Source organism: Condylura cristata, unplaced genomic scaffold (genome assembly GCF_000260355.1).
Source record: "Condylura cristata isolate star-nosed mole 26May11 unplaced genomic scaffold, ConCri1.0 scaffold00041, whole genome shotgun sequence".
Classification (NCBI taxonomy): domain Eukaryota; kingdom Metazoa; phylum Chordata; class Mammalia; order Eulipotyphla; family Talpidae; genus Condylura; species Condylura cristata.
Window position 1 is genome coordinate 4,121,211 of NW_004567142.1, and position 25,324 is coordinate 4,146,534.

The 25,324-nt window shown below is 50.4% G+C and overlaps 2 protein-coding genes across 2 annotated transcripts in view; both read right to left on the reverse strand.

Moving 5' to 3' along the window:
• Positions 1 to 1,573: 1,573 nt before the first annotated feature.
• Positions 1,574 to 7,746, reverse strand: CABP5 (calcium binding protein 5). Its single transcript, XM_004693976.1, is given in 6 exon segments — positions 1,574 to 1,599; positions 2,329 to 2,476; positions 4,640 to 4,748; positions 5,652 to 5,808; positions 6,280 to 6,310; positions 7,684 to 7,746. Coding segments are annotated over 6 exon segments (534 nt in total).
• Positions 7,747 to 9,413: 1,667 nt separating this feature from the next.
• Positions 9,414 to 25,324, reverse strand: part of LIG1 (ligase I, DNA, ATP-dependent) — a 27,789-nt gene continuing 11,878 nt past the window's right edge. The window contains exons 7-28 of the mRNA XM_012733810.1: positions 24,131 to 24,238; positions 22,487 to 22,606; positions 22,076 to 22,142; positions 21,741 to 21,821; positions 21,413 to 21,469; positions 19,919 to 20,091; positions 19,598 to 19,764; positions 19,111 to 19,187; positions 18,212 to 18,303; positions 17,902 to 18,001; positions 17,192 to 17,277; positions 16,827 to 16,942; positions 16,472 to 16,567; positions 15,458 to 15,568; positions 14,910 to 14,981; positions 14,135 to 14,279; positions 13,924 to 14,006; positions 12,619 to 12,771; positions 11,486 to 11,539; positions 10,731 to 10,874; positions 9,716 to 9,808; positions 9,414 to 9,576 (exon numbers count right to left, since the gene is read on the reverse strand). Coding sequence (XP_012589264.1) covers positions 9,493 to 9,576; positions 9,716 to 9,808; positions 10,731 to 10,874; positions 11,486 to 11,539; positions 12,619 to 12,771; positions 13,924 to 14,006; positions 14,135 to 14,279; positions 14,910 to 14,981; positions 15,458 to 15,568; positions 16,472 to 16,567; positions 16,827 to 16,942; positions 17,192 to 17,277; positions 17,902 to 18,001; positions 18,212 to 18,303; positions 19,111 to 19,187; positions 19,598 to 19,764; positions 19,919 to 20,091; positions 21,413 to 21,469; positions 21,741 to 21,821; positions 22,076 to 22,142; positions 22,487 to 22,606; positions 24,131 to 24,238 — 2,279 coding nt within the window. The 3' untranslated portion in view covers positions 9,414 to 9,492. The remainder of the gene's footprint in view (positions 9,577 to 9,715; positions 9,809 to 10,730; positions 10,875 to 11,485; positions 11,540 to 12,618; positions 12,772 to 13,923; positions 14,007 to 14,134; positions 14,280 to 14,909; positions 14,982 to 15,457; positions 15,569 to 16,471; positions 16,568 to 16,826; positions 16,943 to 17,191; positions 17,278 to 17,901; positions 18,002 to 18,211; positions 18,304 to 19,110; positions 19,188 to 19,597; positions 19,765 to 19,918; positions 20,092 to 21,412; positions 21,470 to 21,740; positions 21,822 to 22,075; positions 22,143 to 22,486; positions 22,607 to 24,130; positions 24,239 to 25,324) is intronic.

Below are 25,324 nucleotides of genomic sequence, written 5' to 3' on the forward strand. Positions count from 1 at the left end.
ACAGTCCCCTCAAGACCTCATTAGTACACACATGGCTACGTTTTATGGGCCCTGTGGATATGCATGAGCTCATTTTGGGGTATCATTAACCACAGAGCTAGTCCATCCAAACTGCCCCTGCCTGAAATCACTTTCAGCAACTTTTCTTTTGGGGACCTGCAGTTGTATCTACAGGCAGGCTGAGGCCAAAACAGTTCGACCAATCCTCAGAGATCTTAGAAACCTTAAAGAACCTTAAAGAGAACTTCTGGTGACAACTGGGGCAAGAAGGACTCTCTTAAAGGTACACCACCACCTGCCTGGAGGGTATAAGAGCAGTGTCTGCAGGCCCCAAAGCCAGGAAGGAGGCACTAGAGTGGGGTGGACGGGACCACTGGGAGAAATAAAATGTGAGCCCTATATGTTATTGTAAATTTTATAGGAAACATATTTTCAACAGCAAGAAGAAACTAGTATAGTTTTTAATAATATAGCCACTGAGCCATGGTATCTAAAGTATTATCATTTTGACATGGAATAAACACAAAAAATAGAACAAGATCTTTTACTTGTTAAATACATCATCTTCAGCCTCTAGTAAATATTTTCACTTACAATTTATGACAATCAGAACATTTCTAGTATTTGTAAGCTAAAGGTGACTGGCACCCATCATGATGGGAAACACAGCACTGGAAATCAAGCAAGGAAAAGCCTGAGAGTGCAGCTGGTCGGCAGAGGTGAGGGGGAGGGAGATATCCCTCTGGACTCATTGTGTCGACCATTGTCAGGATGGAGGGGTAGTGTAGACTCCCAGCTAACAGGGGTGACCTCCCAGAGCAGCCCAGGACAGGCAGGCATGAAGTCCAGGGATGATTTCCTGAATACCTGGTGGAGCAGAGGATTGGGAGAATCCCAGCCTTTCTGCAGGGGATTAATTCCATGGAGGTCACCCTAAACCTGGATAATCCAGCTTTGTGATTTAATTCCATGACCTGTATATGTGGCCCAGAGAGAAGGAAGTAGGTGGTGGGGCGGGGGGTGGGCAGGAATACACTGTACTTCCAGGAAATCCAGAAAAGGGGAGGGGGCAGGCTTATTTGATGAACCATCTCTACACCCCCTGAGTCAGAAACCCTGCTGCTGTTCTGTGATTGACGCCTCCTCCTTCTTGTGGGAATCTGAAGGAATTGAAGCAGGGAGGGGAACAGCAACTAGCTATTGAACTTTTTGACAGTCTGACAGAAGAAAAACCTATTCTACCCCAGGAGAAAGCTGTAGGAAAGAATTGGCAGTTCTCAGGGACTTAGGGAAATGGGGAGTCAAAGGATATCCTTGGAATTTTCGGAGCAGCCCCTGGACTCAGGTACTCTTCAGATGTCTGTGCAGTCTTCCTTCGTAACCTACTACAAGTGTATTCCCCCAGCCCCTGTCCACCCCCCAAACCAGCAACGCTCTCATTACCAGTCTAAGCTCCATCCACACTGCTGCAAGGTCCCATGCACTCTCCCACCCTCCACTGTGGGAATCTTGTCATCCAAATGCTCAGTTTGTGCTGACCAAGCAGACGGTGGCTGGGGCTCCCAGATCCTTGTCAGCAAGACATCATCTTCACGAACTCTGCCAAGAAAAGTTGCTGGTGAGGCACCTGTGTGAGCAGTCAGCATCCTCTTTTCAAGACCTTATGTTGGGAACCACACATGATCTAAGTGATCTTTAAGAAATAACCGGGCCCCTTTTCCTTTGGGGGTGCTGGGATTGTTGCTTACATCACAGGGATTTTAAGCAATCTAATGCTCACAAGACACACTACATGTTAACTAGTCACTGTGAGTATCTTACTTTTCAACTAATTCTGTAGCAGGTGGATATCATTTTATAGAGAAGCAAACAGAGGCCAATGAGGTGAACTGATGACCCCGAAGGTCCTTGGGTAGCAAATGGCAGACCCAGGATGGACACAGGTGGTGTCTGACTTAGTAGTGACTTAAAATCAGATGACTTTATTGGCCTCACCCAAGTTTTGAGGTCAACCTGACCTTCCTTTGCCTAAGGGTGGCCTGAGGCTCTTCCTCCTTAAAAATCTGTTTCATTCTTCTTCCAGGTTTCCACTGATGCCCACTGGACACCTGGACACCTGGGTAAGCCTGCACCCAGAAAAAAGTTATTAGGTGGCAATCATGCAACCGACTTGGACTAAATTGCCCTGTTGGAAATTATAGACCAGGGATGATTTGGAGACAGTCCTTCCCTTCCCTGGTACCATCATCATCTCAAAGTGAGGGAAGGTGACCAACTTGAAAAATCATATAGGGAGTGGAGGCGGATTCCCAAAGCAGCTGTCCCCACCTTCAAAGTTGACAGCGCCATCTCCATTCACATCAGCTTCTTGGACAATTTCGGAGACCTTCTGGGGGGTGAGCTTCTTTCCCAGAAGCCTGTGCATGGCTTGCTGCAGCTCCTTCAGGGTGATCTCTCCATCTCCGTTGGTGTCAAACTGAAGGGGGTGGGATAAGTAACTACGATGATGACGACAATGGCAATAATAAAAATACAATGTTTATGGATGGTCACCATGTCCAAAACTAAGCTAAGAACTTTGCCATGCCCTTTGCTGGAATGTCAGTTCTACAAGGGCAGGTGATTTGGACTGCCTGGTTCACTGTTCTGGACTCAGTGGCCCAAAGGGTACCTCCACTCATGGCTTAAGTACTTGTTGTATTCATGAACTACCTCCAAATCCCTATGCTGCAGATGTTTGACCAGTCCACTAGAAAGCTGAGTGCGCTCTATGTCCAGTACTTTGGGAGCCAGCCATTCTTCCTGAGCTATGCTGTGGCACATCATCGCTTTCCTCCTGCCTGATCTGGCTCTTCCCATGACCCTGGTCCAGTCTGTTCTTCACATGTCAGAACTTCACTTTTACATCCATTTCAAACACAGGTCAGATCTTGTCACTCCCCAGCTGAAAACCCACCAGTAGCTTCCTGCCCCACTCAGAATAAAATCCTGACACTGCTCCGTAATGCAGACTCCTACATGATTGGCCCTGTGGTCGGCACACAGAGACCTCATTTATTTCATGCTGCGGTAATAATAATTATTTTTAAAGCATGAACATTTTTTTTTAATGAAAATGAATTCCCTGTCACATTCTTTTCAACTCATACCACTTCAGGCATCCCAGGCCCCTTGCTCTCCTGCAAATACACCTTTTTCCTGCCTTCCAGCATTTTCAGCTGCTCCTCAGTCTAGAATATGAGTCCCTCGCACAGTGCAGTCCCAGAGAAATACAATGTTAACCTTATGGCTAATTTAAAATTTTCCAGCAGCCATGTTAAAAAAAAATTAAAAGGGACAAGTGAAATAAATTTTTAATTGTTGATTCTATTTAAGTCCATATTTTCCAAAAGTTACCATTTTGGCACATAATAAATTTAAAAGCTACGATGAGCTGTATTGCATTCGTTTTATGCACACTGGGCTCCTTTAAACACTGCGTGACCTTGGCCAGTCCTTTGTGAGTGCTCAGCAGGGTTAGTTCACACTCTCTTCAAACAAGGCTGCTTGAGCCTTGTGTGTGCTAAGTCTTCCTCTGGCGTATTTTACATTTACAGCACTTTTCAATGCAGGCACCAAATTGTACCGGAAATATTTGATGCCTATTTAGGCTTCAGAAAATTGTATATGATTGACAAGGTGGTTCCACATGTCCTAGTTGCTCCACGTGGGAGCTCTCCAGTAATGGGATCTGAACATGTGTTTATAAACAGAAAGGAACTGGATTTAGAGTCAGGTGACTGTCTCTGGGAATTAAGTAATTGAATTGAAATGAATCAAGGTGAGATACAATTAAAGACTGGAGCCCACAGTCTCACACTCGCCTGCTGTGCAAGGTTTAGCAGCCCTGCGTACCCAGGGGCTGGGGTTGGAGACAGTCTCTCCTTATTCAGGGAACTACTGGTCAAGGCAGCTTTTGATCATTTGAGGAAACAGGGAGGCACCGCACTAACTAGGCATCGGTCTCCTGGGGTTTGAACCCCCATTTGCCTGGCTCCCAGGTCTTTGTGTTCAAATATCACACTATTATTTTTTTCTTGCCTCATGTCCTTGAATTCTTGCCTCATGTTCTTGAAAGTGCTCTGAAAGAAGAAAGCATTTTCTCAGGGCATGACAGTGAATCTCAGCAGGCCTCTTATCCTCCCTACATCTTGCGTTTGAAGTGCTTCTACAGGTGGGTTAAACCAGATTAGTTTTTAGCTCTTTGAATTCCCTCTTTGAGACTTCTCTTTTTCCAGAGATTGCTCTGTTTCCTGGGCTCCTTTTTCCCATTACAAGCACAAAAATTAGATGCTATAACATGTATTTGGGAGATGGTATTGGAGAAGAGTTATAATTTCAGCTACCTCACATGTACAGTAGGGAAAAAAGACTCATTATTGCTTTATTGCTAATGTCATGTGTGAGGATTGTACTAAATGAAGGCTATTGAGGACCCTGTCCACTGTAAATCCTTGGAATATGTTATTTTCCTTACCTATTAATCTACCACCACTAGGAAAATAACAATTGGCCTTGGGGGGGGGTTCTGTCCACAATTAATGACTAAACATAGACCTCAGAGTGTCTAGGTTTCGATTTTATGAAACTCCCGACTCACTTCTTTGAAAGCATCTCGCATCTCCTAGGAGCCAATCATCTCAGCCTTTTCTGTAAGCAGCCTGGGGACCATCAGCTCCACAAAGTCATCAAAATCTACACGGCCCCCACTGAGGACAGGAGAGGTGGCTCTAGTGAGATCCTACCGCCTGCAACCTCCCATGACCTCCATTTACCCTTCCAGTCTCTTAACAAATAGATCTGTTCCAAATCCTCCTGCCTCCCAAGAGCTGTATCTCTCAGTTGTCCAGGAACCTCTTGTCCCTCTAATCTGAAAAGGCATGGATGGGGTGCAATGGGGTGGGAAGAACTGTCCCTATGACCGGTACTTTCACTGGTTTAGCCCTCTGTTCCCTCATCTGTAGATTGGAGATTGTGAATGAAATGAACACCAAATCTCTTTTAGATATGCATCCTATCATGTCCTTGAATTCAACCTTGTTTACTCAGTAACATGCCTCAGAGATATCTGAACCCAGCTGCACACTCTCAAAATCAGTTCTGGTCACCATCTAAAAAGCCACACTTTCTGGGGTGACATTCATCATTGCTCCCTCCAAATACACGTGTTTCCAATGTCAGAGGCAGGTCCGTCTTTGCTCTCCTGGTACATCTTTGTGGGGACAGTGATAAACTACTTACTAAGCATTTGCCAGTGGCTAGCTTTCACCTGCATTAATACCTTTACCAGTTCCTTCCACAATCCACACCCTCCTTCCTAAAATCCCATGAGCTAAGGATACATAGCATCTTTATTCAAAAGATGGGAAAGACTGGAGATTTCTCAAAATCACCACAAATAGTAAATAATAGAACTGGGATTTAAAACCCAGATGCCTCTCATCCCTTTAAGAGCTGCCTCTCAAAGAAGAGCCTGAATTGTTCCCTTTCAACCCTCTAGACCCTCTCACCCTTCCCTTCTTGTCTCCAGACCTACTTTGCACCTTCCACATCTCTCCCAGTTCCACCCTTAGTCCTCCCCTAACTCCAGACATCCTCCCACCACCTCTCACCCCCGGGTCTCACAGTTCATGTGGATTTGCTGGCTCAGCTCAGTCAGTTCCATTTCCGTGGGCATGTAACCCATTGTCCTCATGAGATTCCCCAGATCCTTACAAGAGATGAACCCATCTTGGTCCTTGTCAAACTCAAGAAATGCTTCCCGGAGCTCTGAAAGTTAAGAGGAAGGACTTTGGGGGAACTCGAAACCTTCAGTGTGTAGGAAAGTTATCTCTTCACACCATCAATAGGCACCAACTAGTGACTCATTCCAGAAGAACATGTTTACAAAAAAAAGAAAAATCTCAAAAAGGAATGGTATATAAAATATGTTAACAAGGGGAATGAAGAACAGACCTGAAACCCCTCAAATTCTTGGGTGAAGTTATGGGAACCCTAAAAACCAAGAGAAAACTTAATTTTCAATTCATGACAAAACCTGTGTCACTCCTGGGTCTCCAGGACATTGGGGAGAGTATCTCTTTTAAATGATTTGGGAAGCAAATTTCACAAGAAAGTTGAGTGGGAAGGGAGGGGAACATAAACTGTTCATGTGAAGGAATTTACAGCCAAATGTATAGACACAGAGAGCAGGTATATGGGTGGATGGTATGTAGGGGCACTTGGGGGAGAGGTCTTTACCTTCAATCTCATCTTGTCCCAATGGTCTTTCCTGGAAAGGAATGTGGGGGGGGGGGAGAAATTTGGAGAGGGACAGGGACCCAGCATCCCCTTCTCCAAACAGTTTTCCTTGTCCTCACAAGCTACTCCTTACTTTGTTGTTCATTCTTCCCTCATCTCTTCTCATCTTCCTTTTCTCACTCCTCCCTCTCATTCCATGACAACTTGCCCATCACCCTCTTCCTCATGCCCGCTCCCAGATAGACACCCAGCCTTTTAGGCTCAGAGGAGTCTTTGAAGCATGGGATCCATTCTCTATCTTGCCCAGATGAGAAAAGCAAGGCTCGATCACAGTAGGCTGATTCAGAGTGCTAACTCAGAGCCAGGCTTCCATGATTATTTCATTTGAACTTCAGAACTGCTCTTTGAGGTAGCGCTAAGCGTCATCCCCATCTCACTTATGAGGAAGCTGAGGATCAGCGAGCATCTGCTTTGCTCGAGGGCACACAGCTTGAAAGTGGTGGATCCCCTCCTGAAGAAGGCAGACATTACATTTCTGTCAAGGACATGCCTCCTGCCAGGTGCAGTGCTGAGATTCAAATTCAAGTCTCCTGAGATACCCAGGTTAGTCTGCTTTCCATGAAACCCCAATTCTTTTTCCACCCTTTTCCTCAAGTGTTAGAATCACTTGTGTGGGGACAGTGTTCAATGACATCCAAGCAGGATGATCACTGCCAGCACCCCAACCCTAAATCCTCTAAGAATTGCCCTACATACTTCTGGACATACCTTAGGGTCAGTCTCAGATACAAGGTACCTGCTGGGAAATTTCAGCAACCTCTAGCCTTTCTTACCCTCTCATTTCCTTTTATCCTTGGAACCTTGCCCCCCAAATCTCCTCTCTCCCTATGATCTTAAAATGTAATGATTAAAAGCATGCCCATTTGAACCTAACAGGCCTGGCCCTAACCCTTACTAGTTATCTAAGCTTCATGACTCAAAGCTACAGTTTCCTCATCTGCAAAATGGAAATGAAACTGACCTAATGAGTAGTCCTGAGGATTAAATGAAATCAGAATGCAAAGCCCTTTGCACAGAGTTGGTCACATAGCAATGACTTAGTAAATGGTAACTATGGTTACCATCTTCATCATCATCTCATTGTTATATCACATCGTTATCACCCCAATGGTGTCCACAGAAAAGAACGATCAACAAAGACATCACTCTGATTCCCCTTTCATTTTTTTTTCTCCCATTTTGCTCCTGACTTCTGATTCACCCTCACCTACTTCACTAACCCTGGGGTTTCCACCATACTCTACCTTACAGCTCATGGTCTCCATGCCAGTTCCCCTTATTTCACAGCACCCAACATAGCCCTTGCTCGGCCCTTTGTCCCAACTCCCTTGTCCCCCATCTCACCCGCTGTTTCTCAGCAAAGCCTTTTCTCAGGAAGATGCAGGCAGGGCCCATGGGAAACTGCATGGAGAGGCTAGGGAAGGGTTCCACTTGGTGGCTCAGCCTTCTCTTCTCTACCACTCATCTGCCAACTCTTCCTGCCTCTCTTGGCTGTTTCCTCTATCTCAGAGCTGTGACAGCTGGGTCAGACATCTGTTCTGACTGGGGAGAGGTCAACGATGCTCTTGCCTCCCTGGCTGGCTGCAGTGGGACGGGAGGAGTCGTCAGTTTCAGGCGCCGACCTTGTATCCCCAGAACAGAATTGGAGTTTTGGAAATGGGGATTAGAGCAAGGGGGCATCTGTGCATCAGCTCTTCCAACAAGCCTTTCAAGCGCTTATGCTTAGCCTGGCCTGTCGACCTCAGGCATGGGCAGATGTGGTCCTGGGCCTCCAGCTTCCCCACAGCCAGGAACATGTGCCAAGGTCACATGACCACCTGACTAGGGAAGTGAGGATACAGAGAGGGTCCACTGAGTGTAGCTGTTCTTCCCCTGCTCATCCCTTCCTTTCCCTTCTTGAATAATTCAAGACTGGCATTCCCCTCTAGTGAGGCTAAGTCATGTTGGTGTCAGCACCCAAGGAGGCGATTACCAGAGGGAAAGCAGGGGTGGAAGAGAAAGAGTAGAGAGGTCACTGGCTAGTAGTGGGTAGTAGTGAACAATGGGTGGTGGGAGAGGGGTGATAATGGCTGATGTGAGAAATTGTACATATAAAACATAGTGTTGTAAAACTCAGATCTCAATAAAAAACCAAAAACATTTGAACTTGACAAATATGAATGCATATTAACTTGCTTGTCCTTGAGGGTAGATGAGTATCAGTGAGAATTCTTTTAGTTAGTTATAAGAAACAAAAACCAATGTGATAGTGGCATGATCACACTGGAATTTAGTTTTTCCTGCTCCTAGCCCCCCTCCTACCCCGTAACCCCGCCATCCATCACCTCCCCCCACATATGTGAGGCCCAGTAAGTCGCTGGCGCCTTGGATTCACATGATCAAAGTGGGAGCCCAGCTCCAACCATCACACCCACAGTAACGGCAGGAAGAAGGGAAGAGCTGCTTTTTTGGGTCAGGAAAAATTACACCCCCTACAGGCCAGGCTGTGCACTAAGGGCTGGGAATAGCACAGTGTGCCCAACAGGTCTAGCCCCCGCAGGCCTTAATGGGGTGCAAAAAAGGAAGATTCTGAGGCCAGGCCTGAAGCCAGACCTCTGAGTCCCCAATAGCAGCACCAGGTAAGCCATGTACCTTCTCTGTCACCTGTGAAAGCTCTCTACAGAGCCCACCTGGGGAGACAGCTAAGAGATCTGATGTATTTATATTTATGTATCAAGAGCTTAAGCTATCACTTCTCAACACAACAGCCACTACCAATATATGGCTGTTCAGGTAACAATTAAAACAAAATCTAAAAAATCTGCTGCAATTGCACTGGTCAGTGTGAGGCTGTGTGCACAGTGCAGATGTAAAGCATTTCCATTGCTATGGAAAGGTGCTGGAGGAAGGTGCTGGCAGAGCCTGTGCAGTCAGACTCCTCTATACCCCCAAGCTGAGTAGAGCTTAGACACAGAGTAGCTACTCAATAATTATTTATTGAAAATAACCAAGCAGAAGACGCACGCACGCACACATACATGCATGCACACAAACATGCGGGCACACACATACACACACTCAACCCCCCAAATCCAGTGGGGTGGACAGCAGTGACCTGCTGAGCACCAGAGAGAAGACCCCCAGGCCTCTCCCGCTGTGCTAGCAGGGGCAGGGTCAGTAGAAATCCTCCCCTCCGGAGTCAAGGTCGTCGCCTTGCTGGTTCTGAATCTGACTCTGCTTTTTGTACAGACAGGCCACCTACGGGGGAAGGGTGGGAATGGCATTAGAGCCCTGGGACACCCTCCTGCCCACCCTGGCCAGTGCAGGTCATCTCCAAGGTGCTGGTCAGTCAGGCCAGGCTACCCCCGAGGGCCCAGCCCTCCTCTGGGGGCCTCACCTGGGCACTGGAAGTGGCCTCCTCTGGCTTCTTGTCTTCACGAACACGAATAAACCGAGGGAAGCGAAGGGAGATCCCCTTCTCACTATCCACCTGGGGGAGAGAGGAGTGATGGCAGGCACCGTCTGTGGCCGCAATTCCATGCTCCTGAACCCTGGGCTTCAGTTTCCTGAAACCCATTAGGGGGCCTAGGAATTGTGAGGATTAAATAAGGCAAACAGTGTGCCTCACGGACCACACCTGGGCATCATACGGGCTTGGATCAGTCCTGCTGCACAGCAGTTACTGATGACACAACTGTTATGACTATGAGGTGAAAGGCAGAGCTGGTGTGGATTCTAGAAGCAAATTTGGGGTTAAATCTCAGCTTGCAGGAGCCACAGGAACAAGGACTCTACTTTCTCATCTGTATGATGGGGGCGCTGAGGTTTCTTGAGGGCACACAGTGGCAGGTGTACACCGTGGCAGCCTTTTTAACTGCCCCACACAAAGGCTCAGCAATTGCTGGTCTGGTCACTGGTCATCCCAGGGACCATTAATTTCAACTGCATGAGGGACATTTCAAAAGCAAAATTAAATGGCAACTATGAGTTCCACCTTTGAACGGAAGTGAGTTCCTTGTCAGAGAAGAACATATAGCTTCATTTGGAAGGATCAGAAGAAATCTCAGTCTGTTTTTAATGTGTGGGGTCTGTTCTGAGAAGCTAAGAGTTTTAGGGCTGGGCATGGTTCAGGTTTTTCCCTGGTAGGACTTCAGCCAGGACTGAGACTGAAGCACACCAATAGGAAGTAGCCACAGGGGTCTCAAAACCTTCACTATGGTTAGGAAGACGGGGTCATGGTCAACAGCAGCCGGGTAGGAATCTGGTTCGAAGGGGCTAATGATGTGAGCAGCGGTGCCAAGTTCCAATTTTCTCGATAACCCCAGGGAGAGAAGGCAGGAGCTCCCCGCTTCTTTCCCCCCTCCCACCTGGAATTCCTCAGGGAGGCCTCCTCGCGGACCCCTGTCACTCACCAGGCCACGGGCAGCTGGGTAGATGGGGGACAGGGAGAGGTCAGCACACTTCACCTCCCACACAGCGCTGGGCTCCAGCCAGTGGTCTGGGGCCACGGCGCCATCGGCCCGCACATAAGAACGGGGCCCAGGCAGCACCAGGGCCTGCGGAGGTAAGCGCAGGAATGAGCAAGAGCGGGGCACAGGTCTCAATGTCAAGGCAGAGGGCTGGGGGTGGTATGAGAAAGGAAGAAGTAGGAGAGCACAGATAACTCTTAGAAATAAAAAGCTGAAGTGGGAAGAAATGAAAGACCCTGAGACAAGATTAAAGGCAAAAAAGAGGCACTGAGGGAGGCAAACGCCCAGAGAGAGGACAGGAACCCAGAAAGAGAGGGAGACAGTGGCTCAGATAAGGGGATACAGAGACCCACGCGGGGGGAGTAGAGCCGGGGGGACAGACCTAGAGAAAAAGAGAAAAGTAAAGAATGGTCAGAGACAGAACCCAGAGACACCAATTCATGGTAATAAAGAGTTATACCTCTGCTCCCAAAAAGCCTAACCACATTAACCATGACAAAAGACACTATTATAGGGGTTTACCCTGCATTCTTCAAGAGGAGCTCAGGAGCCCACAACTGTCCTATGATGGATCTCTGTGTTCTAGAAGCACTGAGGTGGGGATTCCCCTCCCTGAGTCCCTAGATAGGGGAGGCCAAGAAACAATCCCCCAGTTGCAATCAGGGGCCGAGAAGGTGAGGAAGGACCCTTATGCTCACCTGCAGGCTCTGGTAATGTTCTTCCAGCTGCTCGTCGCTGAAGCCAGTGCCAAGCTGTGAGGGGACACGAGGTCAGGGGCTTCCCAGAGGCCTGCACTTCCTCCCACTCCCACCTATGAGAGCCACCCTCCCAACTGCTCCCCACTGCCCCATCTCCCTAGCCTAGAAAGCCTAGAATGGGTTCCCCTGCTTCCCAATGACCTCCAAACTCACTGTCTTCTCTAATCTTGGAAAGCAGCTGGCTCTCATCCACCAAAGTCTGAAAACTATGCTTACTGATGCTAACATGCAGCCAGATGGGCATCCACAAGCCCAAAACCTCAAATTCCAACCCAAAAGCCCCTTTGTGCTGAGAGTCTTAAAAGTTCTCAAGCTGAGCCCTCCCGGTGGCATGACACTTGCAAGCTGGCCTCAGCGGCTTTAGTGAGTATTTGATCCCCACCCCAGAGGTGATCCACAGGGCGAGGCAGACCTCTCCTGACCCACCTGCTGTTCCCCTCCTCAGTGTACTTCGTCAATCCACCTGTTCTGTTCCCCACTCTGTCTCTGGTGAATCCTCTCACCACCCTTGTACCTCTGGCCTATACCCCAGTTCTGTATGTATAAATAAATATATCTTTATTTAAAAGTTCTCAATCTTTTACCCCAGTGATAAGGCTTTAAAAAAAATCTAATATTCCTCTCACATGCATGGAGCATGTGTGGCCATAGCTGGAGCCTTTTCAGCCACATTGTGAAGTTGAGGCCAGAAAACACTTGCCAAATACGGCTGTGGGAAAGAGAGAAGACTGGGTCCTGAATGACATGAGGCCTGCTTGGCCCCCTCCAGACTTCTCATTACACAATAAAAAAAGAAATCCTTATTTAATCCTTATTTAAGCCACTGTCATTCACAGCTAGAATCAATTCCATAAGGGCACAGATTCCTTACATTTTTCTAGGCCACAATAGAGTAGAATAGAATAGACTGTTTTCTGTATTATGCTTGTTTCATTTCCAGATGAGTAAGAAAAGTCACTGAAAACTAGGAGAGAGAATCCTTCATGGGGAGGATGTCAGCGGCGCCTGCTGTGGTCCTCCCCAGGTGAGTCAAATCACCTCCCCATTTCTCCCGTCAGCCTTGGTCCCAGTACCTTGCATATGGCCTGAAGCTCCTCACTCTCCTCATCATAGGAAGCCAGCAGGAAACCCCCGTAGCGGCCGGCCCGCTTCCCCCGGCCCAGGTAGGCACCGATCACCACGAGGTCCAGGGTGTCACCCACGCCATCAAGGTAGTCCTTCTTCAGCTGGAGGAGAAAGGGTAGCAGATGAGGCGGGGACCTTGTGACTGCAGGGTCAGGGCTGAGGAGGGAAAGGGGCAAAAAGAAGCCTGGTAGCAGCCACCCTAAGGACACAGGATGCAGAAGGGGGATCTAGGGCTCAAGAAATGTGGATGGCAGATGGGAAAGAACATGGAGAATGGAAGACCAGGAAGGAGTGAGGGGACAGGCCAGAGGCGGAGGCCCTGGCTGGATCTTCCCTCAGTATGGAGATGCTTGCCTTGCTTCTTCACACAAATAACATTTACCCACCCCCAGAACATTAAGTGCCCACTGTGTGCCCCAGCAGGTGCTCAGGTGTGGGGATGCTACAGAGAACACTGCCCGAGGCTGAAAGGCCCATGCCCTTATTGCTGCTTACCACCTGGGAGAGGAGACAGACCACAGACAAGGAAGCCCAGTCGGCAGGCCTGGATGGCTCAACCTTACCCCTCTTCACGCCTGTCAACTCAAGCCTCCACCCTCATTTACCAGGCAACAGCCTCCTGCCCAGCAGCTCACACCCATCACCATCCACACAGCAGCAGAGGACCAGGGCAAAATGACAACCAGACCACAGGACTACCTGCTAACGGCTAGTCTTTCAAAACCCTTAGAGGAAAACCAAATTTTATTTTACCGTGGCCACTGACACCTGTGTGATCCAGGACCTGCTCTCCACACCTGTTTCCACTGCTCCCTGCACATGCTGAGTTGGTGTGACCTCAGAGCGTTTGCACTTGCCACTCCCCACCTTCATGTCCTATCACCTGAATCTCTACTGGAACATCGCCTCTGAGGGGCTTTTCCCAACTACCCTCCGTGGCCTAAGATGACCTGCTTTCTTCTCAGTGAGTCAATAATTTGTCTGGTTCTGACTAAGTCCTGACTTCCTTGCTCAACGTGGACGGTGAGCTCAGTGGGGAGAGAAACCTCATTTGGCTTTCTCATGGTGGGATTCACGGCAGCTCAAGCCATTATTGGTGGGTTCCTCACCACGGACTTATAGGAGTGGGGAGGGAAGTCAGAGGCGGACTGCAACAGAGGGATGGAGCAAGGGCTCAAATAGGGGCCACCAGGTAGGGGCAGGCTTCCCTGTGCTGGGCTGGGTTGGAGGCTGGGCTGGGAGTGGGAGGTCACCTTGAGCCAGTTGTGCGACCTCTTGGCAATCTCATAGGTGGCATCGACATCCAGGGTCTTTACCATTAGCCCCTCGCAGGAGTCTGAAGAGACACAAGCACGGCTCTAGTGAGCCCCTGCTCACTAGGACGGGGGGCGGGCAGGTCTGGACCAGCTGTGCTGGCTGGAGCCAGATCAGCATGGAGGGCAGGCGGGCCCCAGACACCCTCACCTTTCACCGACTGCTCCAGGAACTCAGCGATCTGATCTGTGTCTTTAGTGTCCAGGGAGGTGGCAAAGACAAACTCGCCCTCTGTCTCCACAAAGTTGTCTCGAAGCAGCTGCCGGCGTCGGGAAAGGGGCTCACGGACCAGGCTCTAGGCAGCAGGAACGAGGGAAGGGATGTGATTGTGGAAATAAAGAGAATGAATGCCATGGGCAGCAGTTTCTGGGACCCTTTCACACTGGGCACTCACTCCAAAACCCTGTGTATGGGCCACATCACTTGATGGGTACCACACATTGTTATATCATGTGTCCACATGTGTCAGATTAAAAGCGAGAATCTTAAAAAAACACTGTTCATTTAAAAACAACAATAGATCTAAAAGTAACCCCAAAACATATTTCTTTATGGAACAGGGCTGCATTTTAAAATAATCAGAAAAGATCCACTCTTTTACATTTTCCCAAAGCACTTAGCATCAGGCCTAAAAGAAGCGGGGTTCTCGCAGTTGCTCTGAGCTCAGAGGGCTGTGAAACAGTTCTGGTCGCCACACACAAAGGTTGCTTCACACAGATGTGGACTGGAAAAGGAAGAGCCTCACAGGCCACACTGGAAGGGCTGCAGGAACTCACAAGAGTTCAGGGGCACACTTTGGGAACCAGTGTCAAGAGTGACGTCCCAGCTCAGGGATGTGGCGCGGCTGGAAACGAAACCAGGCCGCCAGCTCCAGAGCTCATAGCTCACCACCTCTGCTGCCCCACCACATGAAGCGGGAACTCACCTCTCCATTGAGGTAGATGAGGTCGAAGGCATACAGACACACCTGCACCTGGATCTCTGCAGCGTCCACCTCCTGGATTAGGCAGAACAGAGAGCAGGAGTGGGGGCTGCGATGGGGTCTGAAGCAGTCACCTCCCACGTTCCTTCACCCCCTGCTCACAGGTTGCACACTGGGAGGGCAGCAAGAACGCTGTCCTGCCCTGAAGCCCTGCGGCTCTTGGCGAACCTGGGCTTCATTTCCCTTTGCAGACAGCTGCTCTCAAACTGCCGTGCAGTTAATGGTGGTTCTCGACACCACTGTAGGTGACGAGTCAGTCAGCCAGCTGTGGGCAGGCTGGAGCTGTTCTCCTGGAGCAGATCTTCTTTTATAATAAAACAGACATAAGCCCATCCCTCTCCCCCATCTCCCTTCCTACTTGGTGTGACAGGGTAAGACATGCAGCGGCCATAATGGAAGAGGCACAGAGAATAGTGGGCTGTCTGGCAGACAGAGCCGGAAGATGAGGGACTGTGAGACCATGGCAGGCAGAGGAGAGGGGCTGAGGCTACCTTGCGTTTACGGGTAGTAAGCACTTGGAATGGCTGGATCTGCTTCTTTTCCCGGTCCCAAGCCACAGCCTCAGCGTCCAGAATGAAGGATGTGACTGACGGGAGTTTAATCTACAAGGAAAGGGTAGTTAGAAGGGGAGGACAAAGCCAAAAGACAGACACAGGGACAGAATTTCCTTTCCTTCCACAGCTGTCAAGATCCACGGATGAACTGACCCCAGTGCCAGAGCCACAGGAACACAGATCCTTGCTTCCTACCCCCACTGAGGGGAAGAAAGTGAAGTTTCCATGACCTACTGTTTGGTCCCACAAGCTGGGAGCCTCTGTTGTCTCCCTCTACCTCTCACTCCACATCCGGTTCCCGAGGGAACTTGTCCAAGTCCCTCTGAAGCCTAAGGCATCCACTCCCCGCCCTTCACACCTCTTCATCCTGTCTCCCCGCTCCTGCACTGACCTGTCTAACCTTATCTGATCCAGCACATCCCTGTTAATAAACACCCCACAGCCCCTGCTAAAAAAGAAGGTTCTTCTTGGTCATCGCCCAGCCCTCTCTCGGGTCACTGCCGGCTGGAGAGTGAAATCCCAGCTCCTCAGACTCCACTGCCACCCCAGGGTGGTCACTGGCCAGGAAGCCCAAATGGAGTTGGCCAGGGACAGCCAGGTGAGCTGGAAGAGACCCAGAGAGCGCTAACTTTCCTCATGCAAGGGGAGAGCAGCTGGAACTCCTTCTCCTGTGCCTTTCTGTCTGGAAGTGTGGAGTGAAAAGCCAAGGGGAACAGCAGAGGACAGAGACAGGAACGAGCTGGGCCTGGGATAAGTCAGGACGCACTGGAGCCAGTGGGGCCTGCAGCGCCTGGTCCAGGCTTCTTTGAGAAAGGGCCAGTGTGTGTTAGGTGTTCCATGATGTGCAAAATGCATTCCAACCTCCTGCCAATAACCACTGCCCCAAGGCACGTCCCCCAAGTAGGCCTGGATGGGCCTCAGCTCTTGGTGCCCCTAATAGCAGATGCCCACCTTGGGGATGCGGCTGATGATGTCAGGGTACTTCCCAGTATTGTCCTCCTGGTTCCTGCTGAAGATCTTCACCTCCCCGCCTTCCAGAACATGGATCTGAACATGGAGGGAGGGAGAGGAAATCAGAGCCCAAGCCACCCCTCCTTCTGACCCCCATTTCCCTGGACAAAATTCTAGAAGCTCTGGAGAAGGAATGGGCATAGAGATCAGAGCGCAACCTTATTCACACAGCACCCCCGGCCGTTTGTGGAAGCCCCACTGCCTTGTTTCAGGTGGGGACTTAGGCCCTGACAGGCTCGCAGGCTGTGTGCGGCGGTGGCAGCTCAGGTCTAAAGAGAGGTGCCCATCTGCCCACCTGTGCCCTCTGCCCGTCGTATTTGTACTCGCAGGTGAAAGCTGCCTCCTCGAAGCGTTTCAGCACCTCGCTGACACCCCGGGTGGGGTGAGCCAACATTGGTTTCAGAGGGATCCCTGAAAGAGTAGATTGTGAGGGAAAAGGGGGTGGGGGTGAGTCAGAGAGGAAGTGAGCCAGGACCTATTCTCCTTCCTCACCACCGATGAAAGCAACACCCCAGTCAGAAGGGTGCCCGACCTCTCCACTGGGATGGCAGTCCCATGTCATCTGATGACATTTTAGTCTCCAAGAGACCACAGCTAAGGTGGAGGTACAAGAGGCTGTGGGCAGAGGGTGTGCGGCCTGAGGGGCCCCTGGGGACGTACCTGGGCTCAGCCTGCAGTGCTCTGGGAGGTGCTCCAGGCCGTGTTCCAGGAGAACTGGGACAATTCGATCCAGGTCAGGCACCTCGCTGGGGTCAGGGGGCAAGAACAAGTTGGGACTCTTTCCAGAACTCAGGCAGCCTGGTAACTGCTCTTTGGCTGCAAGATCTGTTTCCGCTTGTCACCAGGTCCGTGTGTCTGCTCCTGCATGTCCTTGTCCACCCGCTTTTCTCTGGTCCTCCCTCAGTGTCACTAAACATCACTGGCTCCTTTGGCCTAGATCTTCCCCATTGCCCATCAAGGGACCAGTGACTTTCCATCTATAGCAACCACTACAGCAAATAAGTCTCCTCAAGGTGGGCCCTGCCTCCACAGGCAGAGGTGCTGGCGGGGGTGGACATGAGCGCACAGTGTGGGGGAGGCAATGACTCTGGAGCAGTCCCTGCCCCTGCTTCCAGAATGCACTCTTGGCTGCCTCCCTGCTCCCAAACACTGTCCAAGGACCTTTCCCCTGGAAAGACATGGCAGTGGGACCACCTGAGTGGCGCACAAGGCTAACCCCAGTGATAGCCTCTACAGAACACCTAAGATTGGGAGGTAGGTGTGGAAAACTCCCTGTAATCCCTCATGCGCCACCCACTGCCCTCCCACATCACTGGTTGTCCCTGGTGTTGAGCCCACTGCCCCCTGGCTGCCTGACCGTATGTTCTCACCAGAATGTCTGCTTCAGAATCATGCCCTGCTCCTCCAGCCATGACTTTCTGGTCTCTGCAGTCTTGCCTTTCCCAGCATCCACCACGGCTGGTGGGAAGTCTAAGAGAAGACCCAGCAGAAGAGGCTTTGGAATGGGCCCGCCTGCTCAGTTACCCCAGAGTGCACAGTGGGTGTTATATTGTACCTCAGTGTAGGAAAACACAATCACCACCCAAGATGAGAAAAAAGGAGGACTTTTCCTCAGGGGAGAGAAACCTCCAGTGGCAAAGGGAACAGAAGTAGGGAGAGGGGACCTGGTCAGGGGCTCACCTTGGCCTGGGGGTGTCAGGCTTACAGCCTGGGCCAGGGCAGCCAGGACAGACTGCTCTGCTAGCCCAAGACGGAGTCGTCCACTCAGGGCCCTAGGGAGAGAAGGGAGACCCGTGCATACCTGTTCAACCTTGCCTGCCACACCTTACTGCTACCTCCTCTATTCTCCCCATCCGCAACCTCTGAACACCCTCTTGTCAAAACCAGAACCCTCTTCAGAGCTGGAAAGAAGCCAAGAGCTCCCACGCATTCATTTAACGAGGTGAAAACTGAGGTCAGCCAGTCATGACCATTACTATTGACATTTCCTAGGGACACTGCGGGGTGCTTTGCGGCTGTCTCTGCCTCAACTCAGCTGCACTCTGAGAATATGGTGAGGCTGGGGAAGGGCAAGGCAGAGCTGGGCCTGATCCAGAACATAGCTTAAGGGGGGCTGAGGAGTAAGGGTTAAGGACCCATTCCTGGCACAGGCCCCACCATTAGTCAGAGACCTGAGAATTAAGGCTTGCCCTCACGGCAAACTTTTCTGTAAGGGAGAGGCTACAGGGCTTCCTTGCAGGGATACAGGGATGGACAGATGATCAAGGCGCCAAGAATAGAGTACCCAAGAACTACTCTAGAATGTGAGTCATCCATTACTGTATTTTCTTGGGTTCACACACTTGGGCCCAGCCAGCACACGCAGGCCACAGCAGACATCACTAATCCATTTTGGCTCTGCTCCCAAGCCTCTGGCCCCATGCCCAGGCTGTACGTATATTCCTTTTCTGCCCCTCAGGGTCAGGGCATGCTTGCTGGTGCTGTTTTCCTATCAGGGCCTTCAGGATACTTGCAATGATTGCAATGGCTGGTCCCCCCCATTTCCTCATCTCCCTAACCACACAGGCCCACACCTTCACCTGGCAATGAAGCGGGCTTCTGAGTGGCGGCAAGCAACAAAGAGGCCCCTGATGACATCCATCTTCTTGGCTGTAGACTGAGGAGACAGCAGAGTATGTGGTGTGAGCTTCTGGGCCACACCTCTTCCCAGCCACCCTTGGAAAACCGGCCCCTCTCCCTCCCCCAATTCTAGACTCCATGGGTCCTGCTCTCTGGGTGGTTAAGAAAGGCCATCTCTCCTCTCTGCCTCTCTCCCCAGCTTGCCTCAATAAGTCTCTACTGAGTCCCAGCACATGCCCAGTGCATGTGTAAGGATCTCCAGCAGAGCACCCATCTTGAATGTGAAGGAGAGAAAGCTCAGCAGGCCACACACAGAACTCGGGTCATGTGACCTCACATAGTCTCCCCAGCGCCCATCCTGCCACACACATGCCTTGCACCCCTCCCCACACACCCCTGCACAAAGACAGAGAGCAGAGGGTCCGGGGTCTGTGCCAACCGACTCACAGCATGGCCGGAGAGCCGGGCGATGTCCTGGAACTTAATGAAGACCCCAGCAGCACTGAGTGGGGGCGGGGGCAGCATGAGTCTCTGAGTACTGCGGCTGTTCTCAGCAACCAGTCCCACGTCACCCTTCTCTGTGGCCTCTGCCCGGACTGAGTCAAGTTGCCGACCTTGGGGTACAGAGACGGCGTGATGAGTTTGGGGAGGCAGATGGCAGCAAGTCTCCCTTCCCTGAGGCCTGGATGGGATTCTCAGTCATGTGCACTGGATCTCTGGCCTCCTTGGAGGGCGCCCCCTTGATGCCCCCCCAACAACCCTGCTTACCTGTGGCCTGGGCCACTGCCTTGAGAAGGACGCCATCCCCCACACCAAGTTCCAGACCCTGCTGGGGTGGCCCCAGGCGATTGAGGCTGAGATAGAGGATGGGGAGGAGGTCTGGAGGAGACAGGGCCAAAACCGAGCGCAGCAAGTTGCTCAGTGTCTCCACCATCCGCAGCCTGGAAGACGGGACAAGGAGGTGATTGCCTAGGACTTCAGAGGCATTGTGGCGAGTACAAGGGACCCAGGAAAGGGCTCCCACAGTATCAGGTGTGTGAGTGGGGCTGCCGGCACATCACAGCTGTTACTGGGCTTGGCACCCCATAGCCAAGAGACGCGGGTAACCATCTCCGGACAAACAACAGCAACAGTGAGCTATCTCCCCTATACTGGGCACTGGCTTTCAATACTTTGCGGGTTTTAACTCCTACAAATCTGACCACTAGGATGTGGAGACCCATCATTTGTTTTCCAGAGGAAGAAACCCAGGCACAAAAGATGCTGCCACTTGCCCCTGGTCACAGCACGAGGAATTATGGAGCTGAGACGTGAACCAGGGTATTTGCTCAAAGTTGGTGCTCAGGTTTTAAACTGTCTTCATGCTGGGACTTGACGCTAACATGAGGGCGAGCTGGTCATGGGTGTGTGGGGACACTGCTTCTGACCTGCTTTCTGATAAGGTAAACGAACTTTTGCACATCACAGTTCTCACTGCAAACTTGAGACAGGACAACCTTTACTTCACTCATGAGGAAGCCTAAGTTCAGAGAGGTCAGGCCACCTGCCTGTGGTCACACAGGAAGGAAGCAGCAGAGCTGGCCCACTCCCAGCCACTGGCTCTTGACCATGCTCTGGTAAACTGGCCTGCACACTGCAGCCACCCATAGGTGCCATAGCTTGTGCTATCTGTCCCCACTGTGGGGTTCACACCTCAGAGGAGGCCCTTCCCTGTTCACAGACACAGGTTTTGCTGAGCAAAGTGCTGGAAACAGCGTAACTGCTCCACTATGTCAAGAAGGGAGCAATGACACATAAGGAGCATGGAGACGGCTGTGGAGTAGCGGCAACTGGAGTCCCCCACACTGACAGTAAAAGTGGGGAGCAGAATGAGAAGTTCCTGAGAACACTGACATATACTTAATATACAGGCATGGTGCCAGGGGTGGGGAGGCAGGGAAAACAGGGCCCTGCAGGAGGTTCTCCTGATAACCCAGACCTGGGATTTGTCTGGTTCACAGAGAAAAGTCAACGGGCTTGCTCAGTGGTTCCCACCCCAGGGCTCTGGGCTCACCACCCCAGACTAATACAACAAGGAGCAGCAACTCCTGAGCCTGGGCCCGCAGTGGCCCCTCTGGTGGAGGGGGAGTGAAAGAGGAGAAGTAGAAGGATCAGGCTTCAAGAGGCACAGCAAGTGCCCAACATGGGATTCAGGACACAAGATAAGAACAGAGCCGAAGGGCACCCCCTCAGGCCAACGCCAACTCTGTCCCCATCCAGTACCGAGCAGAAACCTCCTCGATCTTTTCAAATGTCCGGGCCACGGCCAAGTAAGGGACCCTGGGGAGGAAGAGACAAGAGTATGTGCAACCCATGTCATCCCAACTACCCACTGACCCCAGGCCTCCCACACCTCCCTGGGGACAGTCTGCTCACACCACCCTCTTGATGCATGTCAGGGGGGAAGAAGGTGTTCTCTCCCCGCTCCAGTTGGCCAACTGTATCCCCAAACCACAGAGGCAGAGAGTCCCCTCCTACGAAGGTTTGGGTTGGACGGCCCCTGTAGCAATAGGGCTGGATGAAGACAGCCTGGGGGTGGGGAAAGCCTCACTTCCGGCCCGGCAGCCAGCAGGCATCCTCCACAGGGTGGTAGTTGTTCTTAGCAGGATTGTAGCTGGCTGGATCCAGGGGTCTGTGGAGGCAGAGAGAGAGCTGACCAGGGCACTCAGCCTTCCAACGAATACTTACTTAACACCTAATATGTCCAGTGCTGTTCGAGCCAGAAGGGAATGGAAACAAAGCAAACGCAGGTGTTTTCTCTTCAAAGCACTGAACACAGTTACAGCTGTACAGTTAACCCTGCCACAGAGGCACCCACACAAGTTCTAGGCAGTGGACTGGAGCGAGGGGGTCATGCCTGGGAGACGCTTACTGGATGTAACTCACCCCTTGGCTTCCTCCTTTCTTGACGTACCAGAGCCCTCTTCTTTTTTCACTGCTGGCTTTCGGGGAGCTGGGACGAAGAAAATCAAGGGTCCTTCCTTTTCTTGACACCCCCCACAACTGGCCCAACATGTTAGACACTTGAGAAAAGGGTGATGGAGATGAAGGACTAGTAGCACTCACTGGAGAAAGACCCACCCACCACCTGCTCCTGCACAACCTAGAAAGTGGGGTGGGAGGAGAGGGGAAAGTAAGGTGGTAAGATAACTGGAGTTTGAGGCAGGAGGTAGGAGGACAGCTGAAGGTGAGGAAGGATGGGGGAGGAGAAAGGTAAGGAGAGGCAGGAGGTGGGGGTGAAGTCAGGTGGAGATGAGGTAAGGCAGAAGGTCAGGTAAGGTAGGGGAAGAAACTCACTGAAGAAGCTGCTCAGAGTCTTGGGAGCTCTAGGGGCAGGGGGTGCCTGTGCTTCCTCCCTTGGTTCTTCCTTCAACGCCACCTCAGGCTCTGAGACGCTTTCTGCCAGGAGCTCTGCTTCTAATAAGGGATCACAAGTCATTCTGACTCTACACATGGAAACAAAGCCAACACTACCCTCGTCTTTCCGCACCTACGTCATGCTCCTCTCAAGCCTGACGTTATTTGGCCAGTTAACATCATTGGAAACTGTGACTTGAAGAGAAATAATGTGTAACAGGGACTCCCTGGGGATGTAGGGGGTTAAAGACACAATGCTATCAAGCCATCATCAGTCACTGCCACATGAGTTCGATCCCCAGCCAAGGAGATACCCCACATGGTGTGGCAGACATCTATCTCCCTGCTGCTTCCCTCAGCAGTGTATTTCAGTAGTTCCACCTGTCCTGCTCCCCACTCTGTCTCTGGCAAATCCACTCACCCCTCCTCCCACCCCCCCGGACCTCTGGCCTACAGCCCAGTTCTTGTATGCATAAATAAATAAATCTTAAAAAGAAAGAAATGATGTTTAACAAACACAGGGCCTCAAGTGTCATTTTTTTGTTCAATGTCAATCAGGATTCATTTTCCTCCTCAGTGTTATAAGAAGCCCACTTTGAATGAAACAACATCACAGGAAGAGAAGTCGCTGGCAAACTGGATTAACCTGTAGAATTTCACCATCAAGTCCACTGAGCTGAATGGTGGTGGAAAGGAAGTGCAGCTGCTAGACTAGAAGCAAATGTTCCCACTTCTACAATTGCAGAAAATCAGATATGACTCAGAACCCTAAAAATGTCCCCGTGTGGTTATAAGACAGGAGTCTCAGGGTGAGCAGAGATTGAGCCTCTCAAAATCTGTCACTCAGCCTTAAATGAGGCCATCTCATTTAAAAACTACTGCTCAATGGCTAACGCTTATTACCTGTGATCTCGAGAGCTCTATTTCATTGGGGGACGACTTTTAGAACAGCAAAAACAATGGCAAAAATTAAATCCAAAACCCCACTAGCATTCTCAGTGGACATTTGAGGATCTATATCTTGTTTAAAACAAAGGAATGTGAGAGAATTATATGTAGTTAAACATAATCCTGGGTATTTATATAGCAAATGATTTGATAAAGTAAAATATTTACAAAAATTAGTGGGCATGGGAACTCCCTGGTGGTACAAAGGGCTAAAGCACAGCACTAGGAAGCAGTTAGCAGTCACTGCAACACAAGTTCGATCTCCAGCCCAGGAGTGACCCACAGGGCGCAGAGACCTCTCCTGTCTCACTCACTGCTCCTCTCAACAATGTATTTTGGTCCATCTGCCTGTTCTGTTCCCCACTCTGTCTCTGGTAAATCCTCTTACCCCAGCACCTCTGGCCTGTACCCCAGTTCTTGTATGCATAAATAAGTAAATCTATAAAACAAACAAATAAACCACTCGTGGACATAAACAAACATGCAAAGGTCCTGTGGAAAAAAGGGAGGCAGGAGGAAGCAAGGAACAGAAGTGCTGGTAGTTTCAAAAATTAAATCAAAAGACACAGCAATTGTCCTCCACCAACATCTGACCTCGGAACCAGAGAGATGGGCCTGCCGAGGTCAGAAACTCACTGGCAGCCTTTGAGGGTTCAGGGGGTGGTGTGGGCTGGTGCTCCTCTTCTGCTCCCTCCTTTTTTGTCACCTCAGGATGCTGGAGGTTTTCTGTTGGGGGATCTGTTTCTGGTGACAGAGAGAACTATCAGATACAAAACACTGTGACCCCCAGAGGCATGCAAGACCAGTACACTCTGTCCTAGTTTGTTTTCTCCTGCATGTGACCGGAGGCGTAAGGAGCCCACTGCTGTCAACTCCCAGCCAGGTGAGCACCTCTGAGACAGACCATTTATAGTGCTAAAACCTCCCAATAGCTAATCAAATTTCAACCAAGTCCAATCTGCTCTAGAAAGGCAGAGCCTCCTAAGGACTACTTATAGAAAAAACAGCCATAACTGTTGCATCATAACCTCAGATGGGGAGGAAGAAAGGTTCCGTTGTCAAGGGAATCTGGTGACATCTGGTGGGCACTGTGTGAACTATCAGCTGCAGGCATTTCCTGTCATTCCTGATGAGGCAGTTCTTATAAAGCTGGGTTTTCAGGGGTTGCTGGGATAAAAGGCAAGGGCAGCGCAAAAATCAATGTGGAACAGGAAGCGAGGGTGGCAGTTTGCCACTGATTCCAAAGTGAGAAACTGCAGCATACCGAAGAGATGGCCTATTAGTAATTGTACTTATTTTAAAATTAGATTAAAATATTACTTTTCCTTTCAATGTGTAGCTATTACTTTTCTCAAGTGTCCAAGAGCAAGAAGACAGATAGCTGCTTCACCATAGCTGAGTACTAAGAAACCAAACCACTAAGGTATTGGGGTGCCACGTATACATTACTAAGTCACTAAGGGGGTCTGGAAAAGGTTGGGAACATCTATTCTGGTAAAATTCACAAGGAAAAAGAAATCACTAAATTAAAAACAATTGTCATCAAATACGCCTAGAAATAGAAGAGAAAGTAGGACATGCGTATGAATTCATACCACATACACGGCTGTGCCTGTGTCGCGTGGGATCTGGGACATCAGGTCAGCAGGGTCCTAATATCCGCAGACATGTCCCTGCCTTACACACACACACACACACACACACACACACACACACACACACACACACACACATCCACACACACACACACACACACCCCTCCACTTCCTCCCACTTTTCCTCTGGTGTCTCACCTTTCCCCTCCTCCTTTCTCCTCTTGGCCTCTGTGTC